General features: G+C 57.2%; 2 protein-coding genes across 4 annotated transcripts in view; one reads left to right on the forward strand and one right to left on the reverse strand.

The window, feature by feature from the left end:
- The window catches only part of HK1 (hexokinase 1), a 125,855-nt gene extending 122,654 nt beyond the window's left edge, over window positions 1–3,201 (forward strand). For all 3 annotated transcript variants that reach the window (XM_040485233.1, XM_040485232.1, XM_040485234.1), the window contains 2 exons: window positions 443–676; window positions 2,299–3,201. In XM_040485233.1, coding sequence (XP_040341167.1) covers window positions 443–676; window positions 2,299–2,443 — 379 coding nt within the window. In that variant the 3' untranslated portion in view covers window positions 2,444–3,201. The remainder of the gene's footprint in view (window positions 1–442; window positions 677–2,298) is intronic.
- Window positions 3,202–3,900: 699 nt separating this feature from the next.
- TACR2 (tachykinin receptor 2) lies at window positions 3,901–19,038 on the reverse strand. Its single transcript, XM_040485236.1, has 5 exons — window positions 18,305–19,038; window positions 13,154–13,348; window positions 9,714–9,867; window positions 8,157–8,353; window positions 3,901–5,249 (listed from the first exon to the last, which is right to left on the reverse strand). Exons 1-5 carry the CDS (start codon window positions 18,694–18,696, stop codon window positions 5,033–5,035), a joined length of 1,155 nt encoding a protein of 384 aa, XP_040341170.1. The 5' UTR covers window positions 18,697–19,038; the 3' UTR covers window positions 3,901–5,032.
- Between the last annotated feature and the right edge of the window lie 2,355 nt (window positions 19,039–21,393).

Genomic DNA, 21,393 nt, shown 5'->3' on the forward strand with positions numbered 1-21,393 from the left:
AGCCCCCCGTTGGGCTCTGTGCTGACAGCTCGGAGCCTGGAGACTGCTTCCCATTCTGTGTCTCCCTCTCTCTGTGCCCCTGCCCGCCCCCCCCACGACTCGCACTCTGTGTCTGTCTCTCTCAAAAGTAAATAAACGTTAAAAAAAAAAAGTAGATCGGAAGGAAGGAAATACGTTCAGATGTTAATAGAATCGCCCCTGGTGTGGTGGATAGTTTTAATTTTCCAAGTTTTATTTTTCTCTATTTGCCAAATATTCTATAGTTTCACGTGTGATACTTTTGTTATTTAAAAATAAACAAAAGTTATTTTGGAGGAAGAAAGCCCCCATGACCCTATTCGTGGTAAGCACAGTGACTCGGGGCCGGTCCTCTGGAGTGGGCTCCCCGGCTGCTCTGGGGGGTCCCACTTCATCCAGCCCCCCTGGCTTTTGTCCACCACAGTGACCGGTTAGCACTGCTCCAGGTCCGGGCCATCCTCCAGCAGCTGGGCCTGAATAGCACCTGTGACGACAGTATCCTCGTCAAGACCGTGTGCGGGGTGGTGTCCAAACGGGCCGCGCAGCTGTGTGGTGCGGGCATGGCCGCCGTGGTGGACAAGATCCGCGAGAACAGAGGGCTGGACCATCTCAGTGTGACTGTGGGGGTGGATGGAACACTCTACAAGCTTCATCCGCAGTGAGTGGGGCTTCCTTCTGGTTGGGTGGGCAGAGGTTCCTGGGCTGGTGAGTGGTCCCGATGGTTATGGGACACCAGGATGTGAGTGAGTCCCATCGGGAAAGTTCCTCGCCAGGACACAGCCGACCTGAGGGCTGTGCATCCAGGGACCCGGGCTTTGTCTGGGGCCAGGTAACGAGCTGCTTTGAAGTTTAACTGAGATCCTTGGAGAGGAGTGGCTTCGCTCGGACTGTCGCCAGCGGCATGGCATATCCCTCTCCCCACTCCTCCGGGGCCCCTCCTCAGTCAGGCAGAGTGTGAGGTAAGGGTCGGGGTGGGCTCACCCCTCAGCCTGGGTAGCCGCCGCCTGGCCAGGAGGCCGTGTTTGGGAAGTGGGGAGAGGGTGTGAAGGACAGAGGGAGGAGGGCCCACTGTCACGGTCCCCTGCCCGATCAGCTTCTCGAGAGGCTTGGAAGGTGTTCGTGTCGGCTCTGGGCTTTGTAGGGAAGAGAGGGGTGCGGAGCGGCCTCGTTACGGTCACGGGTCTGAGACCCCCGTGGTCAAGGAGGATGTTTGGCCCCACCTGCCCTTCGATCTACCTCACTTCCCAAAGCTTGGCTCTTACGAACAGAGCGACCGTATTACTTATTGTCTAAACCGGGGTGCTTTCGCCGGCGAAGAGGGTGCCGCTGATAATCACACTGGGACCGTCCCGGGTAAGCTGGGCCGCAGTGTCACTCTACTTAGAAGCAACCTCGCCCGAGTCAGGGCAGGCGTGAGCCGCTCACGTCGTGGCCGCGGCCTGGGACTTGCTCCATCTGCACCTGTGTCTGTCCACCGTCATCCCCTGGGGCAGCACACTGGTGTGTCTTAGAGCTGGGGTTTGGAGCCGCACACACCTGCATGTCATCCTGGCCCCGTCATCGGGAAGCTGTGCTTCAGTGCTTCGCTCTGCCAAGTCTCACCTTCCTCAGGGGGTGACAGCCATCGGCGGGACTGAAAATCACGAGGCTAAGGTGCCGGACGGGCCCTGGCGGTGTTCCAGAGAGGGCAGTGGGATCCCCTCTGGGCGCTCCGCTGCCCTGAGCTACTTCAGCCTGGCCCTGTCTCGTTGTTAGCATGAAAACGTAGGAACCCACAGTCGCCTGTCACTTAGAGATCGTCTTTCACGGGGAGGCGGGGGGGGGGGGGGGCCCCCTGCCGCTCTCGGCCTCAGATGGCAGTGTGGGGCCCCGGACGGTGTGGGCTGGGGACCTCAGGGGGCTGTTCCCATGTCGCCTCCTGACCCGGCGCCGGGCCGCACCCAGGCCCAACAGCCTTCTTGGTGCCCGGTCCCCCAGACGCCTCAAGCTTTGGGGAGGGGCGTGTGTGAGTGTGCTATTCACGCCGTGGCCCTGGCGAGACGTACGGTCGCTTATTTTTGGGCTCTCGGAAGTTCCTCCCGGCCGAACACTGCGGTGGTGGGATTGGCTGCAAATCCACGGTCGTCCCGACCGTTGTCAAGGAGCCGCAGCCGCTTCCAGGCAGCCCCGCCACCTCGCGTGTCCCCTTCTCGCTAGGGTCCCGTAGCGTCTCCGCGCGGGTCCGGCGTCCCTTCTTCTCTTCTCCACCTACCCTTCTCCTCTGTGTGTTGTCTCTTCCAGCTTCTCGAGAATCATGCACCAAACCGTGCAGGAACTGTCACCGAACTGCAACGTGTCCTTCCTCCTGTCCGAAGACGGCAGTGGCAAGGGGGCTGCCCTCATCACGGCCGTGGGCGTCCGGCTCCGGGAAGAATCGAGCAGCTAAGAGTACCGGCCCCCCGGCCTGCTGTCCTTCCAGCGCTCCTCTCTTCAGGCGGCGACCCCCTGTCCCTCCCAGCGAGCTGTGCCGGGAGACCCCGGCGCCAGGGCCGGCCTCGCCGCAGCGGGGAGGGAGACCCAAGCCAACTAATGGCGCATAGCGTAGGGTACAAAATAGAGCGCGTGCTGTCGATAATCTCTCCCCACTCCGGCCCCTCCTCGTCTGCCCCCGCCACTCTGCATGATCCGATTTCTACCCGGTCGTACGCTCCCCGTGTGTGAAGTTTAGTGGCGTCCGTTTCCAGTTTCTGCATTCGTCCTACAGAGTTATTTATTGGCCCAAGGTGAAAAGTCGCACCATCTGGCAGGCCTCCTGGGCCTCCGCAGCCCGTCCTTGGGGACACATCCCCTGTGTGAAACGTATTATCACCAGCAGACACTGCCGGGACTCCCTCCCCGGGGGAACCTTAGCTGCTTCCTCCCGTCCCAGCGCCCACTGCTGTCTGGCGTCCCGAGGTTGCCCTCAAGACGTGTCAGTGCCACTGAATCGTGTGTCCGTGGAACTGGTCAGAGCCATGCCTTGACAGTCTTGCATTCTGTCTGTCTTGTTGCGGGGGCGGGGGGGAGGTGGGCAGTTCTGCGGGAAAATGTCTCGTCTCCATTTGGGCAAAAGGAACCGAACCGACAAACAGTGCCCCCATTGGAATTTCCCATTGCTTTTGTGAGCCATGTTGTATGACCTAGTAAACTTTGTACCGATTCAAAGACCCGAGTGATGCTTGATGGCTGGAGAGCGGGGAGGACACGGGGTGGGGGAGGCGGTGGACACCAAGCCCTGGGGACTCTGGGTCGGGGGAACAGTGACGTGAAGATCATGTTCTTCAGCCCCCAGCCTTCTTCTGGGACAACCACCTCTACTCTCTGCAAGGGTGACAGAACTAGCCTCTCCCCTTGTTTTCCAGCACCTGCCTGGCCACCTCCTGCCCCAGCCCAGGGTCCCACCCCCGCCCGCACCTTTAAGAAGGTAGAGCGATGGAAAGCCTCTGTCCCCCAGGGACTTCCAGAGGCTGCTTGGCTTTAAGGAGAGGACAGTGCAACTCTGGTCTCCCTACTGCCATCCCCAGGGAGACCCCGCCCTTGGTCACCCTCTGCCAAGAGAACAGACGACGCAGGCCCCCTGTTCCAGCGCGGATGAAGTCTCGCGGCAGGCCCGGGCTAGCAGGTCGCCCGCGTTGTCCTCCTCTCCCACTTTTAACGAATCCCTTCTCCAGGAAGCTGATCCTCCTCTGACCCTTCCACCCCTCCCCGGCCTCAACCTTGAGGTTGCTGTTCTACCCCCACGGCTCATCAGCGGAGCCCACATCGGTCCGCACCTGGTGATCGAGGTGCCACGTGATTCTCCCAAGCCACGACTCCAGCCCTACGTGGCTTCCTCCAGGACCAACTGCATGTTCCCTTGGCATGTCAAGAGCGGAGGAGTCCCTTTATTTGGTGCTGCCAGTCCCTATGGCACAGTGATCTTTGTGGGCAACACAGCATTAAACTCTCTTGCATTTACAGCGTTATGTGGTTCTTCCGGAGGGGCGGGGGGCGTGCCGGGTGAGTCGGCAAGCGGGGAGAAGGATGTCCTTGGGGTGGCCCGGGCCGGGCCTGGAGCTCTCTGGGAGTCGAGACGGTCGGCGTTCTCTGCCCGTCACCTTCTTGTTGCTGGAGCGAGGGTGAAGGCTGGTGCCCACTTCCTGGAGGCATTCGTGTGAAATCACCGGCTTGGTGTTGATAAAAGTCACGGTGACTGTTTATGAAGCACTTAACATGCGTTTGGCATGCTAGTTCACGGTGACTGGTCTGAGGCAACGCAGCTGAGGCTCCTTTTGACTCAACCACCACCTCCACGGAGCTGGATCTGCGTTCAGATGCTGAAGCGGAGAAGCCCCCGGTCGGATCCACTCACAGCCTTTGCAAAATAAGAAGCTTCCTCCCTGTGTCCGTAGCCTGATCATAAATCAGTGGGTGCTGCCCACGGGTGTTCAGTTTGGTTTAACCGATATTTATAAAAACGTGAGCCAAACTGTACATACAAGTCTGGAAGCCCCACAGGTTTGGATTTCTGGCGTGTCTCGAGAGATTTAGAAGGTCTGGCAACCGTGGGCCCCCATTACCACACGGCGACATTTGTCCGGAGCTGATCGGCAGCTGTCCCCTTGGCCCTCCAGCTGCCACGGTACCCGGAACTCCCTGTTACCCCAACGCTGGAAGTCGGTTGCCTTTTATCACAGTTGCCGTGTTTCTTTTATACCGGATCCAGTTCACTCATTAAGCTGTGTGCTCCAGGAAGACTTTGGGGCGTGTGGCACCTGGATCAGACCAGCGTTAGCTCACACGGTCTTCTTTGACTCTTCCTGGCTGCCGTGAAGCACGGTCAGGGGTGACTGGGCCCTCTCAAGAGTTAGCACCCACTGCAGAGTTCCTGGCCCCATCTTGTCTTTCCACGGATGTGCCGAAGGCTGGGGCGTGGGTCAGACTTTCAGATCTGGACCTCTCAACTGGCTACTTCTCAAAGGGTGCAAAGCCTGACCCAGCAGCCAGGCACAAGGCTTCAGGGTTCAGTAGGCAGCCCGTCTTGGGGGCCCCCGGCCGGCCCGTTGGTAGCCTCGCAGGGGGCTGTGTCCCCAGCCATGAAAAAAGTCTCTTTAGTGTGACACCTGTTGACCTTCACAGAGAGGGATGGAGTGTGAGTCAGCTCAATCTTATCCTCCTCAGTCGCCGTGACCCATGGGCAGCAACGGAAAGCAAGCCGGAATCCAGAGCGAAACCTGAGAGACAGAGGGTCACGTGGAGCAGAGGGGTGAGGGGACAGTTACAGGAACTGCCCTGCGGCTGTCCCCCGCGGGAATTTTGTGCTCTCCTAATTGCCCATCATGGTTCACCATCTCTTGGGAGACACACTCCTCAGCGGATTTGATTTTTGGAAACATCCAGAAGTAATCTGGAGCTAAGTCTAGTGACCGAAGTGGGTGACGAAGCCAAATCAGACCATTTGTTATTACAGACAAAAAAAAAACCCCAGATACGATTTAAAGAAACAACAGAGGTTTTTTTGTTTGATTTGTTAATTGGCCCCTAAAGGAGTTTTCTAGAGGAGTCTTAAGAAATCTGGGCTTTGGCAGTGTTGAGTGCAGTAAAGACGCTCTCCCAAGGGGGCTGCTTTGAGAGAAAATCCCAGTTTGGGTATATTTGCTTAAAAAAGAATTCTCCCCATGACCACACTAAAATCTAAATTAGAAGGGGAAGCAGACAGGGGCGCCTGGGTGCCTCAGTCTGTTAAGCGACCGACTTCAGCCCGGGTCATGATCTCACTAGTTCCCTAGTTCAAGCCCCGCATCAGCCTCTGTGCTGACAGCTCGGAGCCCGGAGCCTGCTTCAGATTCTGTGTCTCCCTCTCTCTCTGCCCCTCCCCGGCTCGTGCTCTGTCTCTATATCACTCAAAAATAATAAAAACATAAAAAAAAAAAAAAAAAAAAAAGAAAAAGAAAAAGAAGGGGGAGCAGACAATGGAGGAAATGGGCTGGCAGGACGGCCCAGGAGACACAGGGTTCCATGTTCCAGAAGAGCAGGCCTGACTTTGGTTCCTCACCTTGTAGCTCTATAAGATTCCATGGGGCGGGGGGCCCAATAAATGTCTCTATTGTGGGAGCTTCTCGGCCTCTGCCCCTTCCGCCCACACCCAGCATGTCCTACCCGGGGCTCCCCCTCCTCCCCTCCCACCCCTGCCCCCGTGGCCATCCTTCCGGCTGCTCATGCCCAGAACCCGGAGCCGTCCGTCCTTGCCTTCTCTCACATGCCGCCTCCCCTCCGTCGTTCTGTTGGCTCTACCTTAGTAACATCCAGACTCTGACTACTTGTCACCCCAGTCTGAAACCCCCGTCTCTCGCCTGCATCCCTGCAACAGCCTCCCCATCCCCTGCTGCTCTGCTCGCCCCGCAGTCGTCCCGTTCCAACGCGCTGCCAGGCCGATTCTTTTAAAAGGCAAGCCAGAGTACGCGTCTCTCCAACTCAGCTCCGCTGGGCTCCTCTCGGCAGAGTGGCGGCCCAAGTCCTTATCTCGACCGCAGGACCTTGCCTTGGCTGTTCCCTCCGTTCGGAGTCCTTCCCCAGACAGCACCTCCTGCCGTTCCTTCCCCAGCTCTGGTTTTCCTCTTTCCCCTAGAACTTCCCACCTGATACACTGTGTGACTCATGGACTCATTACGCTTGCTTATTGCCTGTCTCCCCACTAGCATGTCAGCGTCTCGAGGGAAGGAATCATCTGCTTTCGCTCACCGGTGTGTCCCAGGTGCCTGGAACAGTGCGGGCACATGTGGCCACTTGTGAGCGTATTGTGAATGACCGAAGGCTGCTGCCAGGAGCGCTGGTCCTGCTCTGGAGCTAGTGTCGCCAACTACTGAAGATTCTGAGGTTACTTCAGAAATGCGTAGAGCCTGGGGAGTTGTTCAGACTCTCAGGGACTGTCACTGGGTAGCAGGGGAGTGACCGATGCACAGACACGCGGTGCTGGGGGCCCCTCCCTGATGTGACGGTCCCTGTCTCCAAGCTCTTCTATAAGCTGCCTCAAGGGAAATGTGTGGTGTGGTGTTAAGGTTACAGGCCTTGGAGATACATGCAATCCTGGCTCTGTTGCTTTGTGTATACAGTTCAGGAGTCTTCCTTTCTGAGGCTCCATTTCCTCATCTGTAAAATGGGGATAACACCTCCCTTCCTCCTATTATCTACTTTTTACCTCTCCGTGGACAGTGGAGGGTTTTGTCACCCATTAAACACTAAAAACCCAGAATTTTCTCACTTCCTTCCGGCCCGCCCCAGGCACGTGGGATATCTGAGCAACAAAGACCCTGATGGCATCACGAGTGACCTGGACACATGGGCAGCGGGTGGTAAAAGGCATGAACACAGAGGCCCAACCTTGCCCGACGTCACTGTCTGGTTGAGACCAGGCCTCCCTGTCCACCTCTCATCTCCTCTTACCTGACCCTCCCTCAGGGTTTCCTGAGCCTGACGAGCCCACTCTGCAGCAGGGCTCCTGGGTGCTGGGTTCCTACCTGGGCCACCGCCTTCCACCTCCCCTAGGGCCCCAGAGCAAACACCAGCCCCTCCGTGGGCCTCCAATTCCCCAGACGTACAGGGCTGGGAGCACCAGGTGTGTCTGAGGGAGGAGTAAGAACTTGGTGCCTTCCTCCCCGGCTGACTGCCAAGGTCACTCCTCCTGCCCCTTGAGGGCAGGAAATGCACTGTAACCTTCCCAGGGAGCAGCCTGCTCTCTCCCCAGTCCTGGCCCTGGGGTCCCGACTGAGCTCTTCCTACTGTGGGGTTGGTGCTGCTCACCTGGCCCAAGGAAAGTCCTTGGTTCTTCGTCATTGCAGAAAGCTCTTCAAAATGTCAGGGCAGAATAAGTCCCCACCTCCTTTACCCGGCTCCTTCCTCCCTCTCTGCCTTTTGGCCTCTCTCTGACCCTACTCCCTCCCTCTCTGTCCCTTCTCTCTTCTCCTCGTCCCAAACGTAGGCTCAGAAGACAGAGCAGGAGCAGACCAACGGTAAGAACTAGGGCCTGGGCAATGGGGCGAGGCTTTGGCGAGGAGGTGGGGCTCAAGCTGTGCAGGGATGCCCAGAGGCGACCAGGCCAGGCCGCGGGTCCCTGAGGGCCGAGGAGAGGGCCAAGGGCTCACCTGTGGTTGAGGCAGCAGTAGATGATGGGATTGTACATGGTGGAGCTCATGGCCAGCCAGAAGAGCGCCAGGTAGACCTGCTGGATGAACTTGTGGTAGTAGATGTCCTCCTGGAAGCTGCCCAGGATGAAGTAGAAGTGGTAGGGCAGCCAGCAGACGGCAAAGGTCACCACCACCAGCACCATGGTCTTCACAAACTGGGCCGGGAGAGGCTCAGGTCACTCCTCAGCCTGGAAGCCCCCTGCCCCCCCAACCCTCCAAGGGTGGCGGCAGGGCACCCCTCAGGCCAGTTTGGGAAGCCCTAGAGTCCCCTGGAGCACACGCCGACTTGACTCCAGGGCCCTGCACCTCGGGGCTCTTGTTCAGGCCCGCCCCTCTGCCCACACTGCTGTCCTCAAGTCCTTGAGGGCCAGCTCAGTGGCCACCTCCTCTAGCAGGTGTCCCGACCCCTGACTCAGAGCAGCTCCCCTCCCTGGACAGTGGGTGAGCTCTAGCTCCTAACCCCATCCTTGGGGGCTCCCCTCTGCCAGCTAGGGGTTCCCAGGTGCCCCTCTCCCTGGGATCTGTGTCTGCCACAGCCCTTCTATCCGTAGGTAGTGAGACTCTAGTCGGGGACCCCAGCCTCTGCCCCAGGGGCCTGCTCCCTGACCTTTCTCCCTTCCCGGCCTGGTCTCTGCAGGCCCTCCTGAGTGTGGGCCAGTACCCTGGGGCAATGGAGGGCAAGTGGAGGCCAGCTCTTCATGAGGAGGGACATTCAGATGGTGTCCCATATCCCATCACCTCCCTGAATTGCCCTGTGAAAAATGCCTAGTAGCAGGCATGAAACCTCAAACACATGAGATTTTGACCTGATACATGATGGGATTAACCACTACCTCCCCCTGGATGCCTAACAGGAAGGGGCCACGGCAAAGATCAGCTTTGGGAAAGACGGGAGGATCACAAACTGAATCACAGACTCCTTGGGGGGCCCTGAATGGCAGGAGGAGGGGGCACGCCAGCACTTCGGTCGGAAGTGGAATGCAGACTGGATACAGCTGGACTCCAACCCCGTCTCCAAGAGCTCCGAGGTCTCCAGTTCCAACATTTGAGAATTCTCCTGTGATTCTATACGGGAGCCTCCTGTGCTTTTGCGGGGCTTCTTATATTCAACATTACGATTTCTCGAAACGTCTGAGATTTCTGAGAATCTATTATTCTAAGATTCTTGGGAGTATCTGAAATTCCGTGGGGTTTTAGGATTCTCCGATTCTCGTGACAGTCTGGGAAGTTCCTTTAACTTCGTATTTGGCAAAGGCCAAAGGCAAGCTGTCCTCCCGGGAAGAACTAACTCAGGCTCTGTTCAGGGACTGGGGACCGGGCAAGTTAGGGTGGATCCTGTTCTCACCCGCACCCCTCCCCAGGGGCGGGCTGCGAGCCCGGAAGGGTGAGGCCCCGAGGCGGGGCCCAGACAGGAGCTTTGAGACCTTCTGGGGGCCGGACATGGGGGGGCGGGGGAGCGGAACAGAGTGAGGGCAGAGGCACCGCCCCCCGCCGAGCACCGCCCCCGGCGCCCACCTTCTTCTTGGCCTGCAGGTGGCGCAGGCTGGCGCCGTGCGTCTGGTGCCTGGGGACCTTGCGTCTCCAGAGCGTGAGGCCGATGACACTGTAGGCGAAGAGCATCACCACGAGAGGCAGCACGTAGATGAGGGCGATCACCACGAGGTGGTACCTGGAGGGAGAGCCAAAGGCCTGGGCAGGGGACGGCCCGGGGGCGACTTCGGCATCCGTCAGCGCTCAGTCCCCCCGACCCCGCGAGCGTCCCTAAGCCAACTCCGGGCTAGCCACCCTGGACCCCCTCCCAAGCCTTGATTTAACTTAAAAAATTTTTTAAAGGCAACACGGGCTAGCATTTATGCCCAAAGAGGGCTTCCCTTGCTGCAAAAGAGACACCGGCGTTTTCTCGCCTGCATCCCTCCAGGTGACAGATGAATACTACCAAAAAAGGAAATAGTTAGGAATGAAAAATTAACCAAATAATACATTTGTTTAACATTTAAAATGCCATTAAGCACAAAGGAGGAAGTAAAATCACTCATTGCATCCTCACCACGGTAATTATTTGGGACAATTTTCTTCCAGAATCCTGTGTATATATGACATGTGTATGTGCACCTGAATTAGATAGATTATATATATAGTCTGTATCTGCATCTGTCTGTCTGGAGACGTAGATTTTCTGGAGTTGACATGCTTCCACCCTGCACCGGAATCCTTATCAGGGAACAGGGCAGCGACAACAGAGTCACTACACGACATTGGTCATCTCTCCCTGCCCATCAGCATTGGGTTGGGAACATGGCTCATGCCAGCAGACCTTCTCTCGCACCACCCTCGGGCAAGTGGCCCCGAATGCCACTGACGTTTCCTCATCTAGCCCCCGTGGAGAGCAAGCCGGGCTGTGTTGAGCCGTGTCTCTTCTTCCTTCTGGAAAGACGGTGTAAAGGAGACGTGTGCTGGCCACGCCAGTGTCTGAGTGACGCTGCAGGTCGTCTCCAACAGGGCCTGGGCGGGGGCACCTCGTGAAAGGGCCTGAGACCCATGGCCTTGCCACGTGACCTTTTTCTTCGAGGGCTGAAGTGTTCCCAAGGCCCCCACCCCCCCGTGACCTGTGCGCCGGCCGGTTTCGAGAGGTGCTGCCACCGAGAGGGAGGGGAGCGGGTGGCTCCAGCAAATGTCTTCCCTAAAGCCTTTTAGAATTCTGCTTGCTTGCTCTTGGGGACTGCTAGACCCCGGACTCCTCAGCTAGTCCTGCTGTGGAGCAAGTAAGGGCAGGGAGGAGCAGTGAGGTCACAGAGTGTTTGAGCTAGATAGACCTTGGGGATCAGCAGGGCCACCTGCCTCGGTGTCTGGAGGGAAATGGAGCCCCAGAGAGGCGCAGAAAGTCTGTGACACATGAAACAGCTCTACAGATTTAATCACTACCAAAAAACGATTTCCCTATCACTGAAGGTCAGCTCTGTGAAGCCAGAACTGAGTTCTTGGTCAGCCTCTAACTTTAAGGGTGACCTCAGGCAATTCTGCTCTCTCCCTTAGTCTCAGTTTCCCCATTTGTAATGCCTAAGGTCCTTCCCAAGTATGAGGGATATCACTCTGTTGCCTTTCCTTGGGACAGGGTTCAGGATAGGAATTCACCCTGGGCTAGGTTCCTACACAGAGGGGAGCACCAAGGGGATGTGGGGGTCATCTGGGGCCTGCCCCAGATCAGGAATGTGTCCTTTCATTGCCTGGATTTGTGTGTTTTGATTTTAGGGATCCATGCGCATTTTCCTGGAGGGGGCATCTGTAATTTCACCAGATTCCGATAGACCCAGGATGGGCGCCTGTGAGGGTGGAGCCCTCAAGTGTCCCCACCCAAGAACAAAGACTATATTCTCACACAGAAGACCAGGCTTTGCCCAAATCCTCACGGAATTCTAAGTAACACCGAAGTAGCCTTCCTGTTTTTTCTTGGCGCCTGAATCAGGGTCGGAACTCACCATCCCCAGAGAGCTGGTGCTGGGTGCCCTGAGTTATTATTCCTGGTCCCCTCTCCGGGCCCCCTCTTAGGCAGAAAGGCATGTGTTAAGGCGGAGAAACACTGCCCCCCAGTGGTCAGTCACAAAATATTCTGCTCTCCACCCTTCCCTGAGCCTTCGGTACGGGGGACCTTGCCCTTGGGGGCAGGGCAGGGGTCGGGGAGCGGAATAGAGTAAGGGCAGAGGCCGCCCTCAAAACTCGTCAGTCCCCGGGAACGGGCTTCTCAGGCTTCTTGCCTAGCACTGACGGCCACAGCGAGGCCCGCTTCTGGCTGGTGCTTGGGGCAGATGGAAACCGTGCAGGGGCGGGCGATGGGGGAGGGGTGTTAAAGGAGGCGGAGGGTGGGGGCTGTGTTGCCATGGTGACCTGGCAGCCCTCCGCCAAAGCCTCCGCATCCTCCTGCTTGGGGCAGCTGGGCCTCTGTTGGACTAAATCTGACACCTCCACGTTTGTTTTCATGTGTCCCCTGCTTCAACTACTACACAGCGGGTGTCAGTTCCGTGCCACGTGCGGCGCTAACGGCGTCATATCATTTTCTCGCGCATGCTCACAGCAACTTTCCAACACGTTCTCTGCCGAGTTACCGCCTACGGGAGGAGCCAAAGGGTCAGAAAGGTCAAGTGACTATGAGGGACAGGGCAGGACTCTGCCCCAACTACTGACTTGCAAAACCTCAGCAAATTCTCTATCCTCTGCTAAGCCGCCAGGCCACGCATGGGGGTGGGGGGGTCCACGCGGTGAGAACTGGGCACACTGAGGCCCAGCAAGGGAAAAGACTTACCCAGAGTCACACAATGGCTGGCCCGTGCCTGCGTTCTTCTTCCTAGTCCCCCCCACCCGTGGTGCCCACTCAGCGTGAGGCAGGCACCAGACATCCCCCGGAAAACATCCCCGGCTCAGTCACCTGCCCTTTCTTTCTGCCTCAGTACCCTGAGCATTCGCGGTGGCCTCCCCCAAACACACACCTGTGCGCGCACACACTTCTGCACACACGCGCGGACGTCAGTGGGAGCCGCGTGCCCACACACCCGGTGTCCCACGCACATGTGCACACGGGCATGTCCTCATTTGAGGATACATGTGTCCTTGTCTAAGTAGCCGTGTGGGGAGGCAGTGGTGAGCTCTCAGGCAGGACCACCTGGGTTTAAACCCTCGCTTCACCACCTGCTGGCTGTGGGACCTTGGGCCTATTACTTAGTTTTTAGGGCTTCAGCGTCCTCATTTGAAACCTGGGAATAATACTACATGCGTCCCCGGTAGTGTTAGGGGAGTGAAGTGGCTTCATGTATGTCAAGCCCAACACGTGGTATGTGCTAAATGAAACTGTTAGCACAGACAGGTACTCACGTAATCCCAAGCGCTCACAGACACCTGCACCCACACGTGCACACACACACACACACACACACACACTATGGTCCCCACGGCCCAGGCCTTACAAAAGGAGCATCTTGCCGCCATTGTCTTCGGGCCAGACCACCGCACACTTGGTGGCGCCCTGGTCCGTGGTGATGGTGGAGTAGAAGCACTGGGGGAAGGCGAGGGCCAGGGCCAGCAGCCAGATGCCTGCAATAACCGCTCTGGTGCCACGGGCTGAGAGCCGCGGCTGGAAGGGGTGGACGATGGCCACGTACCTGTGAGCAGAGTGCTGTGTGAGTGGCGGGCACCCCTCCCCGCCTCCAGAGCCCCATTTCCCATGCCGTGCTGGGCCCCTGCAGAGAGCCACCTGGGCTGGTGACTCTCCCACAGCCACACAGCACGCCAGTGCCCTAAAACCCCAGGCCAGGCCTCACCTCATCGCCTCCCTGGGGGCGGATTTACTCTCAAATGGCCACCAGAGAGCGGTGTGGCCACACTGGAAGTCCACTCAAAACATTTGCCAAAAGCCGCCGGTCCCCTTGGCCCTATGCTGTCCCTCTTCTGGTCAGAAACCTTAGCGGAACCCGACAGTCTCCCAGACACAGCCCAAACCAGCCCTGCCTGTCGGCTTTCTGCAGGGGTGGAAATGCCCTATGTATAAACTGTCCCGTTCAGTAGCCATAACCACACATGGCCATGAACACTGGAAGTGTGGCTAATATGACTGAGGAACAGTGTTTTAAGTTTTAACTAATTCAAATGTAAATAGGCACATGGTTAGGTTACCAGACACAGCAGGCCCAAACCTTTAAACTCGGCATTCAAGGCCCTCTGCACATGGCCAACGCACTTACTTTCTCACTTCCTGTGCCACTGCTTCCCGCACCTTCCCTGGCTCATTCTGGTCAAGGAACAGCCCTGCCTGTGTGACCCTCTGTAGGGGGCATTTCTTCCCCCTCAGCCTGAAATTTCTCCTTCCACTCTGGATTCACTAAAGTCCAAGTGAAAGGTCACCTCTTCCAAGAAGTCGGCCAGAAACAGGCTTGTCTTCTCAGCTCCTGCCTCTCTCTCTGGGGAACCTCTGAGGATTTGAGCTGCTGTTTGGCCTGAGTATCTCAGGCAGGGGTTGTTCTCCCCATTTTCTGCACCCGGAGACTGAGGCTTGCAGAAGGGGAAGAACCAGCTGGAAGAGGCAGCACTGGCCCTGAACCAAGTCGTGCAGTTCCCCTCTGCTCCCGGGACCTCTGAAGCCGCTGTGGGAACGTCCTGGAGCCTGGTGGGGCTGAGGCCTCATGGGTCACGGCCCTGACCAAGGAAGGGAGAGCTGGGGTAGCCGCCGGCTTCCAAGGTCAAAGGATCCAAAGAGCACCATCCACCAAAGACACGGGGCCCCACACTGCTTCTCTTATGCTGTGCCCTGTGACCGGGGGCTTTGGTTGCCGCCTCACAAGAGGGAGGGTGTGGGGCGAGATGGGGGGGGGCCCTCCTCGGAATACAGTTTTTATGTGAATAAATTACACAGGATTACAAAGACAATCAGTTATACTGGAATACGGTGAGCAAAATATAAAATAGATTTGGGGCACAGCAATATGCACGCTTCTTTATCAACCCACTAAACAAGATCTAGCAGCAGGTCTGGAACCGATGATAGATTTGTTTTTAATATTTATTTATTTTTGAGAGCACGAGTAGGGGAGGGGCAGAGAGTGGTGGGGACAGAGGATCTGAAACCAGCTCTGAGCTGACAGCAGCAAGCCTTACATAGGACTAGAACTCATGAACTATGAGATCATGACCTGAGCCAAAGTCAGACGCTCGACTGACTGAGCCACCCAGGTGCACCATCCCCACCCCTGCTGTCGTGGTAACTATTTAAAAAAAATTTTTTTTTTCAACGTTTATTTATTTTTGGGACAGAGAGAGACAGAGCATGAACGGGTGAGGGGCAGAGAGAGAGGGAGACACAGAATCGGAAACAGGCTCCAGGCTCCGAGCCATCAGCCCAGAGCCCGACGCGGGGCTCGAACTCACGGACCGTGAGATCGTGACCTGGTTGAAGTCGGACGCTTAACCGACTGCGCCACCCAGGCGCCCCTATTTAAAAAAATTTTTAAAACATTTATTTATTATTGAGAGACAGAGAGAGACAGAGCATGAGTGGGGGAGGGACAGAGAGAGAGGGAGACACAGAATCCAAAGCAGGCTCCAGGCTCTGAGCTGTCAGCACGGAGCCCGACGCGGGGCTCGAACTCACAAACCGCGAGATCATGACCTGAGTTGAAGTAGGACGCTTAACTGACGGAGCCACCCAGGCGCCCCCGTGGTAATTTTTAAGTAGTGACGACTGCAGTGGATGCTTGGAGATTTCTGCACAACAGAGGTATCTGTGATTTCTATCGGTGACGTGGCCCCAGGCACTGCTGGAATCCCAGCAAAATGTGGTTTGTTGCCTCCATTTGGAACAGTGATTTTTCACCCCCACAGAAGCTGATGACCCCTGGGACTTCTGTGACGGTCTGTGGTCACAAGTTACGCACATCTGGATTGGATGATTGTCGACCCCTCCTTCCTCTGTCTGAGACACTGACCTTCCCCCTTTACTGTGGCCGGGCCCTGGGCCAGCTCTACCCCAAGATGGCCTGGATCTGGGCTGAGTGCCTCAGCAGGACGAGAGGAGTGGCATTTCGTCAGGGGCCTCCTCCCCACAGATGAGGCAGGTGACCAGCGGGCCAACTGGGGGGCTGGGGTTCCCTTGCTGTTGTGGCAAGTGGGGTGGGAAAGAGGAGAGCTTTTTCTCTTTCCCTGTTAGTTGAGGGGCAGCTCTGGGGCTTTGATCTAAATGTGGACCCTGACTTCATCACCTTCCAGCCGTAGGGACTCAAACCACCCTCTTCTGTAAAGTGAGCTGACAGTCATTTGAGCCCCTGTGGTTGTCTTGGGAAGGGAATGAGATGCTTGAGAAGCGCCTGCAGGCAGCAGGGGTTTAGGACTTGAAAGGGCCATTGTTCCTATGTATTTGTGTCCTTTAAATGCACCAGAAGTGACTTTGGTCCTGGATGACCCCTGGGCCTTCCTCTCTGGGGTTAATCTGAACCTGGAGACAAGGTCTGGACCATAGGATGACCTTGCCCTAAGCAGGGAAGTTGACATCCCCGTGTTCTAGGCACCCGGGGAGTGCTGACTCCGTGCCCCCTGAGCTTTTCTACCCTGTCTGGGTGAGGACGGTCTTTCCTGGGGCCCCTCACGCACACCAGGCACCACCCTGCCACGGGCCTTTGCTGCCGCTGTGCCCTCTCCCTGGATTGATCTTTCCCCAGCGCTCACAGGGCTCTCTCTCTCACCTCCTTCCATCCTGGCTCCAAACCCACCCCACAGTGGGGCCGACCCCACACCCTGTATAGCGCTCCAGCCTGCCCCCACCCCGACACACAGCCCGGCACCTGGGGTCCCCTCGCCTCTCCATGGTATTTTTCCACGGCCCTCATGACCTCAAAATACAACGTACAATTTATTCATGTGTGTATTATTTAAATTCTCACCAGGGCAGCCAGGTTTATCTGTTTTTTGCCCCAATGGCCAGAACGGTATCTGTACGTAGTCGGCCTTGAACATATGAATGAATGAAGAAACGAATGGACGGGGCTTCGCTGTTAACACCCCGGCCTGAGTTACCATCCTCTCTCACCTGGATTATTATTCACCAGCCTCTTGCCTGGTCTCCAGACTCCCCCCCTCCCCCCACCTTGAAATGCAAGTTCCATGAGGCCGGATTTCAAGGACTTTTTCCTTCTGGTGTATATTCCCCAATGCCTGAAACAGAGGGAGCACTCGAGTATTTGTTGAGTGAAGGAGAACAACATGTTAGTGGACTTGCAGAGACATCCAGGGGTACTGAGGTGCTTTTGGCGGGGGCAGGGGGTGTGGTCAGATGAGGAGGGACACGCCCCTTCCTGAGAGCTGAGCCGGCTGGGTTCTGGGCCGCTGGCCCTGACCCTGACTTGCTGGCGATCCTGCTTGTCTCTGGCCTCTGTTGGCCTGGGTACAAAATCAGAAGCATGGCCTAGACGAATGGTTTTCGAACGCTTCTTTTCATTTTTAATTAGTAGAAATACATTCCTCAAATGACATCTTTAGGGAAACTCCATAGAAAAACAGCCCAGAGCAGACAAGAGCCAGCTGCTGTGTGTCACTGGGCAGACGCCTGGAGATGGAGACTGGGGGGGGGGGGGGGGGCAGTGGTGGGGGACAGCGGGGCTCATGCCCCTTCAAACCATCCTGACAAGGGATCTGTGTCTCTGAGGGTCCCAGGCCTGCCCCTCCTGGACATACACCTGCTGTCTTTCTGTGTCTCTTTTTGTTTGCTGTCTGTCCCAACCATTCTTCCCCAGGGTCACACAGTCCCCTTCTGAGGCCAAACTGTGCCCTGACTGCCCCAACCAGCTTCAGAAGGACTGCATTTGGCTCCACTGATCACTCCTCCACCCTCCCGGCCTTCAGCAGAAGGCCACAGCCTGCGGCCCCCTGAGAACAGGATTGGGAAAGTAATTGGACCCATTGTAATTGTATGGTAACTGCATGCAATATTAAATCCTCCCCAGTATAATCTATCTAGGAATAGGAAAACAGGAAAAGCCATGTCCTTGTAGTAAAAGAAAGACGCCAAAAGAGATCAACTCCAGAGAAGAATACTCTAGAAGTTCCCTAAACACGGCCCTTCTCTCCCGACAGCCTTGAACAACCATCCAGTGCCAAGTTCTTCCTTGGGTCTAACCTTAACTTTGCCTGCTTTGGTTCCATGCTCTTTTGTCTCCCACATGCATGCTTTTATTTATTTTATTTATTCATTTTTACTAAAAAAAATTTTTTTAAGGTTTATTCATCTTTTAGACCCAGAGAGAGACAGAGTGTGAGCAGGGGAGGGGCAGAGAGAGAGACACACACACAGAATCCAAAGCAGGTTCCAGGCTCCGAGCTGTCAGCACAGAGCCCTGACTCGGGGCTCGAACCCACGAACCGCGAGATCGTGACCTGAGCTGAAGTCGGATGCTTAACTGACTGAGCCACCCAGGCGCCCCAGATGCACACTTTAAGATCGTGATTGAGTTGGGAGGCAATTCCCTGAGTTCTACTGCTAACTTGCTGTGTGACTACGGACAAGTCACTGGCCCTGTCTGAGCCCCGACAAAGTGAGACAGCTTCCCCTGGCCTCCCCGCCAGCCCCCTCTTGCCTGTCAGTGGCGATGGCGGTCATGGAGTAGATGCTGACGAACATGGCCGTGATGGGGAAGAGGTTCTGGAAGTGGCAGAAGGCACGGCCGAAGTACCAGATGTTGTGGCTGGCGTAGACGAAATTGAAGGCGGCATTGAAGGCGGCCATGCAGAGGTCAGCCAGGGCCAGGTTGACAATGAAATAATTGGTGACTGTGCGCATCCTCTGGTGGGCCAGGATGATCCAGATGACCGTGGCATTGCCCGTCACGGCCACCAACACCAGGGCCAGGTAGGCGGTGGCCCACAGCGCCAGCTGCCAGCCGGGCATGGAGAAGGCCGTGATGCCCGTGGCGTTGCTCTCAAGGCCGGGCGAGATGTTGGCATCAGTCACAAAATCACAGGCCGCCATGGCGGCCTCTGGGTCTGGGATGAGGGGCCTGACTCCTCGCTCCTCCTGAGCCCTGACGCCCTGCCCAGATATGCTAGAGAAGAAGAGTCCTCTTGGGTGCGTGCGTATGTGGGGGACAGAGGCGTAGGTGCAAAGCCAGGCACGTCAGGGGGGACAGGGGGTCACTCCCAAGCCTCGAGCGGAGATGAGGTTAGGCTGAGCAGAGAGCCGGGTCCACAGCCATTCACATTTCAGACTCCCATGTCCTGGCCAGACTTCTCACATGTCCCATGCAAATCTAGAATCTAAGACACAGTTTCAGAGCAGGAAACATCCTTGTAAATCATCTGGGTCGGATGAGGTGAGCACTCCAGGCTGTGGAGTGCGGGCTGGGCTGGGGTCCGGGACATGCTCACCATGCTGCCATCTGCCAGCCCCGGAGCCTCTGTCCTCCCTGCCGCTCCCCCAGGCAGGGCGGGCAAGGGCCTTGGCAGAGGTGCGGCTTGCTCACGAGGTGTGACTTTGGCTCCCGCCCCTCGTCCCACCCCCTGCTGGGATGGCCCAGCTTTGTCTCTTGAGAAAAGATTCAGGACCGGCTGCGGTGGGGGGGGGACAGGGAGGGAACCAGGGGAGGCAGGGCTGGGGGCTGGCATGCAGGCGCGGTCCTGGGGCGGGGGGCTTGTTCACACTTAGCCCAGGCCAGGAGCTACATGCCTGGCATGCTGGGCGGGGTTGGGGTCTGTCTGGGTTACTCCAGGCAAGTCTCTTAAGGTCACTGGACTTTGGCTTCCTCATCTGAAAAATATGGGAGAAATAAGGTGACGGCCGGTGGCGTGTTTGTGAGTTTTAAATGAGATGATGCACAGACGGTTCCCAGGGCACAGGGGCTGGCACGTCAAAAGCGTGGCAGGGAGTTGTAGCCCCGCAGGAGGCCCCAGAGGCAGGACTCGGAGCACTTCTGACAGGTTCTCAGGTGATGCTGCTGCTGCTGGTCCAGAGACCCCACTCCCTAAGGACGAGGATGGGGCTCACCGCCCCTTCTGTGAACCCCAGAGAGGCCCCCGTGGTGAGCGCTGGGGGGCTGCTCTGGGTCTGTCCAAGGAACCCGCTCTTGGTCATCCACCATGCGTATGCGTGTCGCGCACTGTGTGAAGCCGGGATGCCGTTTCCGAGCGACCGTGTGTGGGGCTGATGTGTGTAAGTGCACACACACTGGTGCATCTGTGGGCACCTGGAGGTGTGTGGCCCCTGAAGGTGGGCTAGGCTCAGCAGGGCAGGGCGCGTCCCACATTAAAGCAGAGGAGGGCTCTCGATCGCCAGCCGTGGTGGCCCTGCTGTGTGTGTGTGCGTGTGTGTGCGTGTGTGTGCGTGTGTGTATGGTCTCCAGACTATCCAGCCTTGCACTTGGGGACCCTCCCAGGCTCCGCTCCAGACCCAAGTGGCTCCAGCCATAGCCAGGCCATGGGGCAGAGGTCTGTTCCCTCTCTGGAGCGGGCCACCACCTCTGGACGTCTGTCCCTTGCTGACGGGCCTCTGCCTTTGATCCCTCTTAGCAGCAGTAGCAGCAGAATTCACTCAACTTTGGGGCTTAAATTGTTTTTGAATTTTAGGGAGAGAGAGAGAGAGAGACAGAGAGAGAGAGAGACAGAGAGAGAGACAGACAGAGAGAGAGAAAACACTCATGAGCCGGGGAGAGGGACAGAGGGAGGGAGCTTTGCAATGTGTGCTTGCTGCTCAGAGCGGCCTGACCAGCCCATCGCCAGACAAAGGTCTGGAAGGCTAGGCTTTGTTAAAAGAGGAAGAGAGACCCAAGGTTCTTTGGCTCCTGTGGACACAGGGAGACTCCAGTTTGCTCACGGACGTTTGTGTGCGGGAAGTTCTCTCCACCCAGAAGTGGAGGGGGAAAGGCTGCCCATTGGTTCTGGCCGATGGGCTGAGCTGATGGCACAGGTCGGGGACCCTGGTGAGCGACTCCACTTCTGACTTTAGAGGGCAGGGTGTTTATCAAGAAGCTCTTTGGGATCGATGCCTGGGGGACGGAGGGGAGGGGAGAAGCAGCGGGAGGAGGAGGAGTTGAGCTGAGATGTGTTAGATGACAGCCTGGGACAGCCCCGCAGGGCAGGTGGCTCTGAACTGGAGTGGCCTTTTGGCATTGCCTTGTGTTGGGCAGAGGTGGCCATCCATCCATGGCTGCCTGGGGGCTGCCCCAAGAAGGGGCGTGACCTTGGACAAGGCAGCTCTCTGCAGCTGAGACAACGGCCGAAGTGGGTGACGGCTGATGAGAGCCTGCCAGGGGCTCGAAGGGGGTCTGGGAAGCACCGTGGCAGAACAGCAGCCTCTCCCGTGACATGGGGGTGGGGGGTGTGCTCACGGGTGCTCCTCAGGATTTGTTCTACCTGGCCCCAGGCTGGAGGCTTGAAGGCTAGAGGTGGGAAAGGAAATGCTTTCTAGCCGATCTGGAGGAGAAGGAGGTGGGACAGCTTCGGGGAGAGAAAAGGGGGTTTCAGGAAGCGATGTGGGTTGGACGCAGCTTCGACAGTGTTTGAGAGACGCCGTTAGACGTCTTCTGACCACAGGTCTGGAAGCTGTGCTGGGCTTCGGCCATTTGGTCATGGCTTCAGCAGGTCACACGCAGCATCCCGGGACATTAGTGCCATGGGTCATCTAGGCAGTTCGCCTGGACAGGGCAGGGTGAGGCAGCGATGACAACACGGTAAG

This window comes from Herpailurus yagouaroundi, unplaced genomic scaffold, assembly GCF_014898765.1.
Source record: "Herpailurus yagouaroundi ecotype Mexico unplaced genomic scaffold, PumYag 163, whole genome shotgun sequence".
In the NCBI taxonomy this organism is placed as follows: domain Eukaryota; kingdom Metazoa; phylum Chordata; class Mammalia; order Carnivora; family Felidae; genus Herpailurus; species Herpailurus yagouaroundi.

Coding starts and splice junctions, on each gene's coding strand:
- TACR2 (XM_040485236.1), bottom strand. CDS start 18,696: ATGGCGGCCTGTGATTTTGTGACTGATGCCAACATCTCGCCCGGCCTT. Junction 13,349..18,304: donor ACCGCCATCGCCACTGACAG/GCAAGAGGGGGC, acceptor CTCTGCTCACAG/GTACGTGGCCATCGTCCACC. Junction 5,250..8,156: donor TACTGCTGCCTCAACCACAG/GTGAGCCCTTGG, acceptor TCTGTCTCTCAG/GTTTCGCTCTGGATTCCGGC.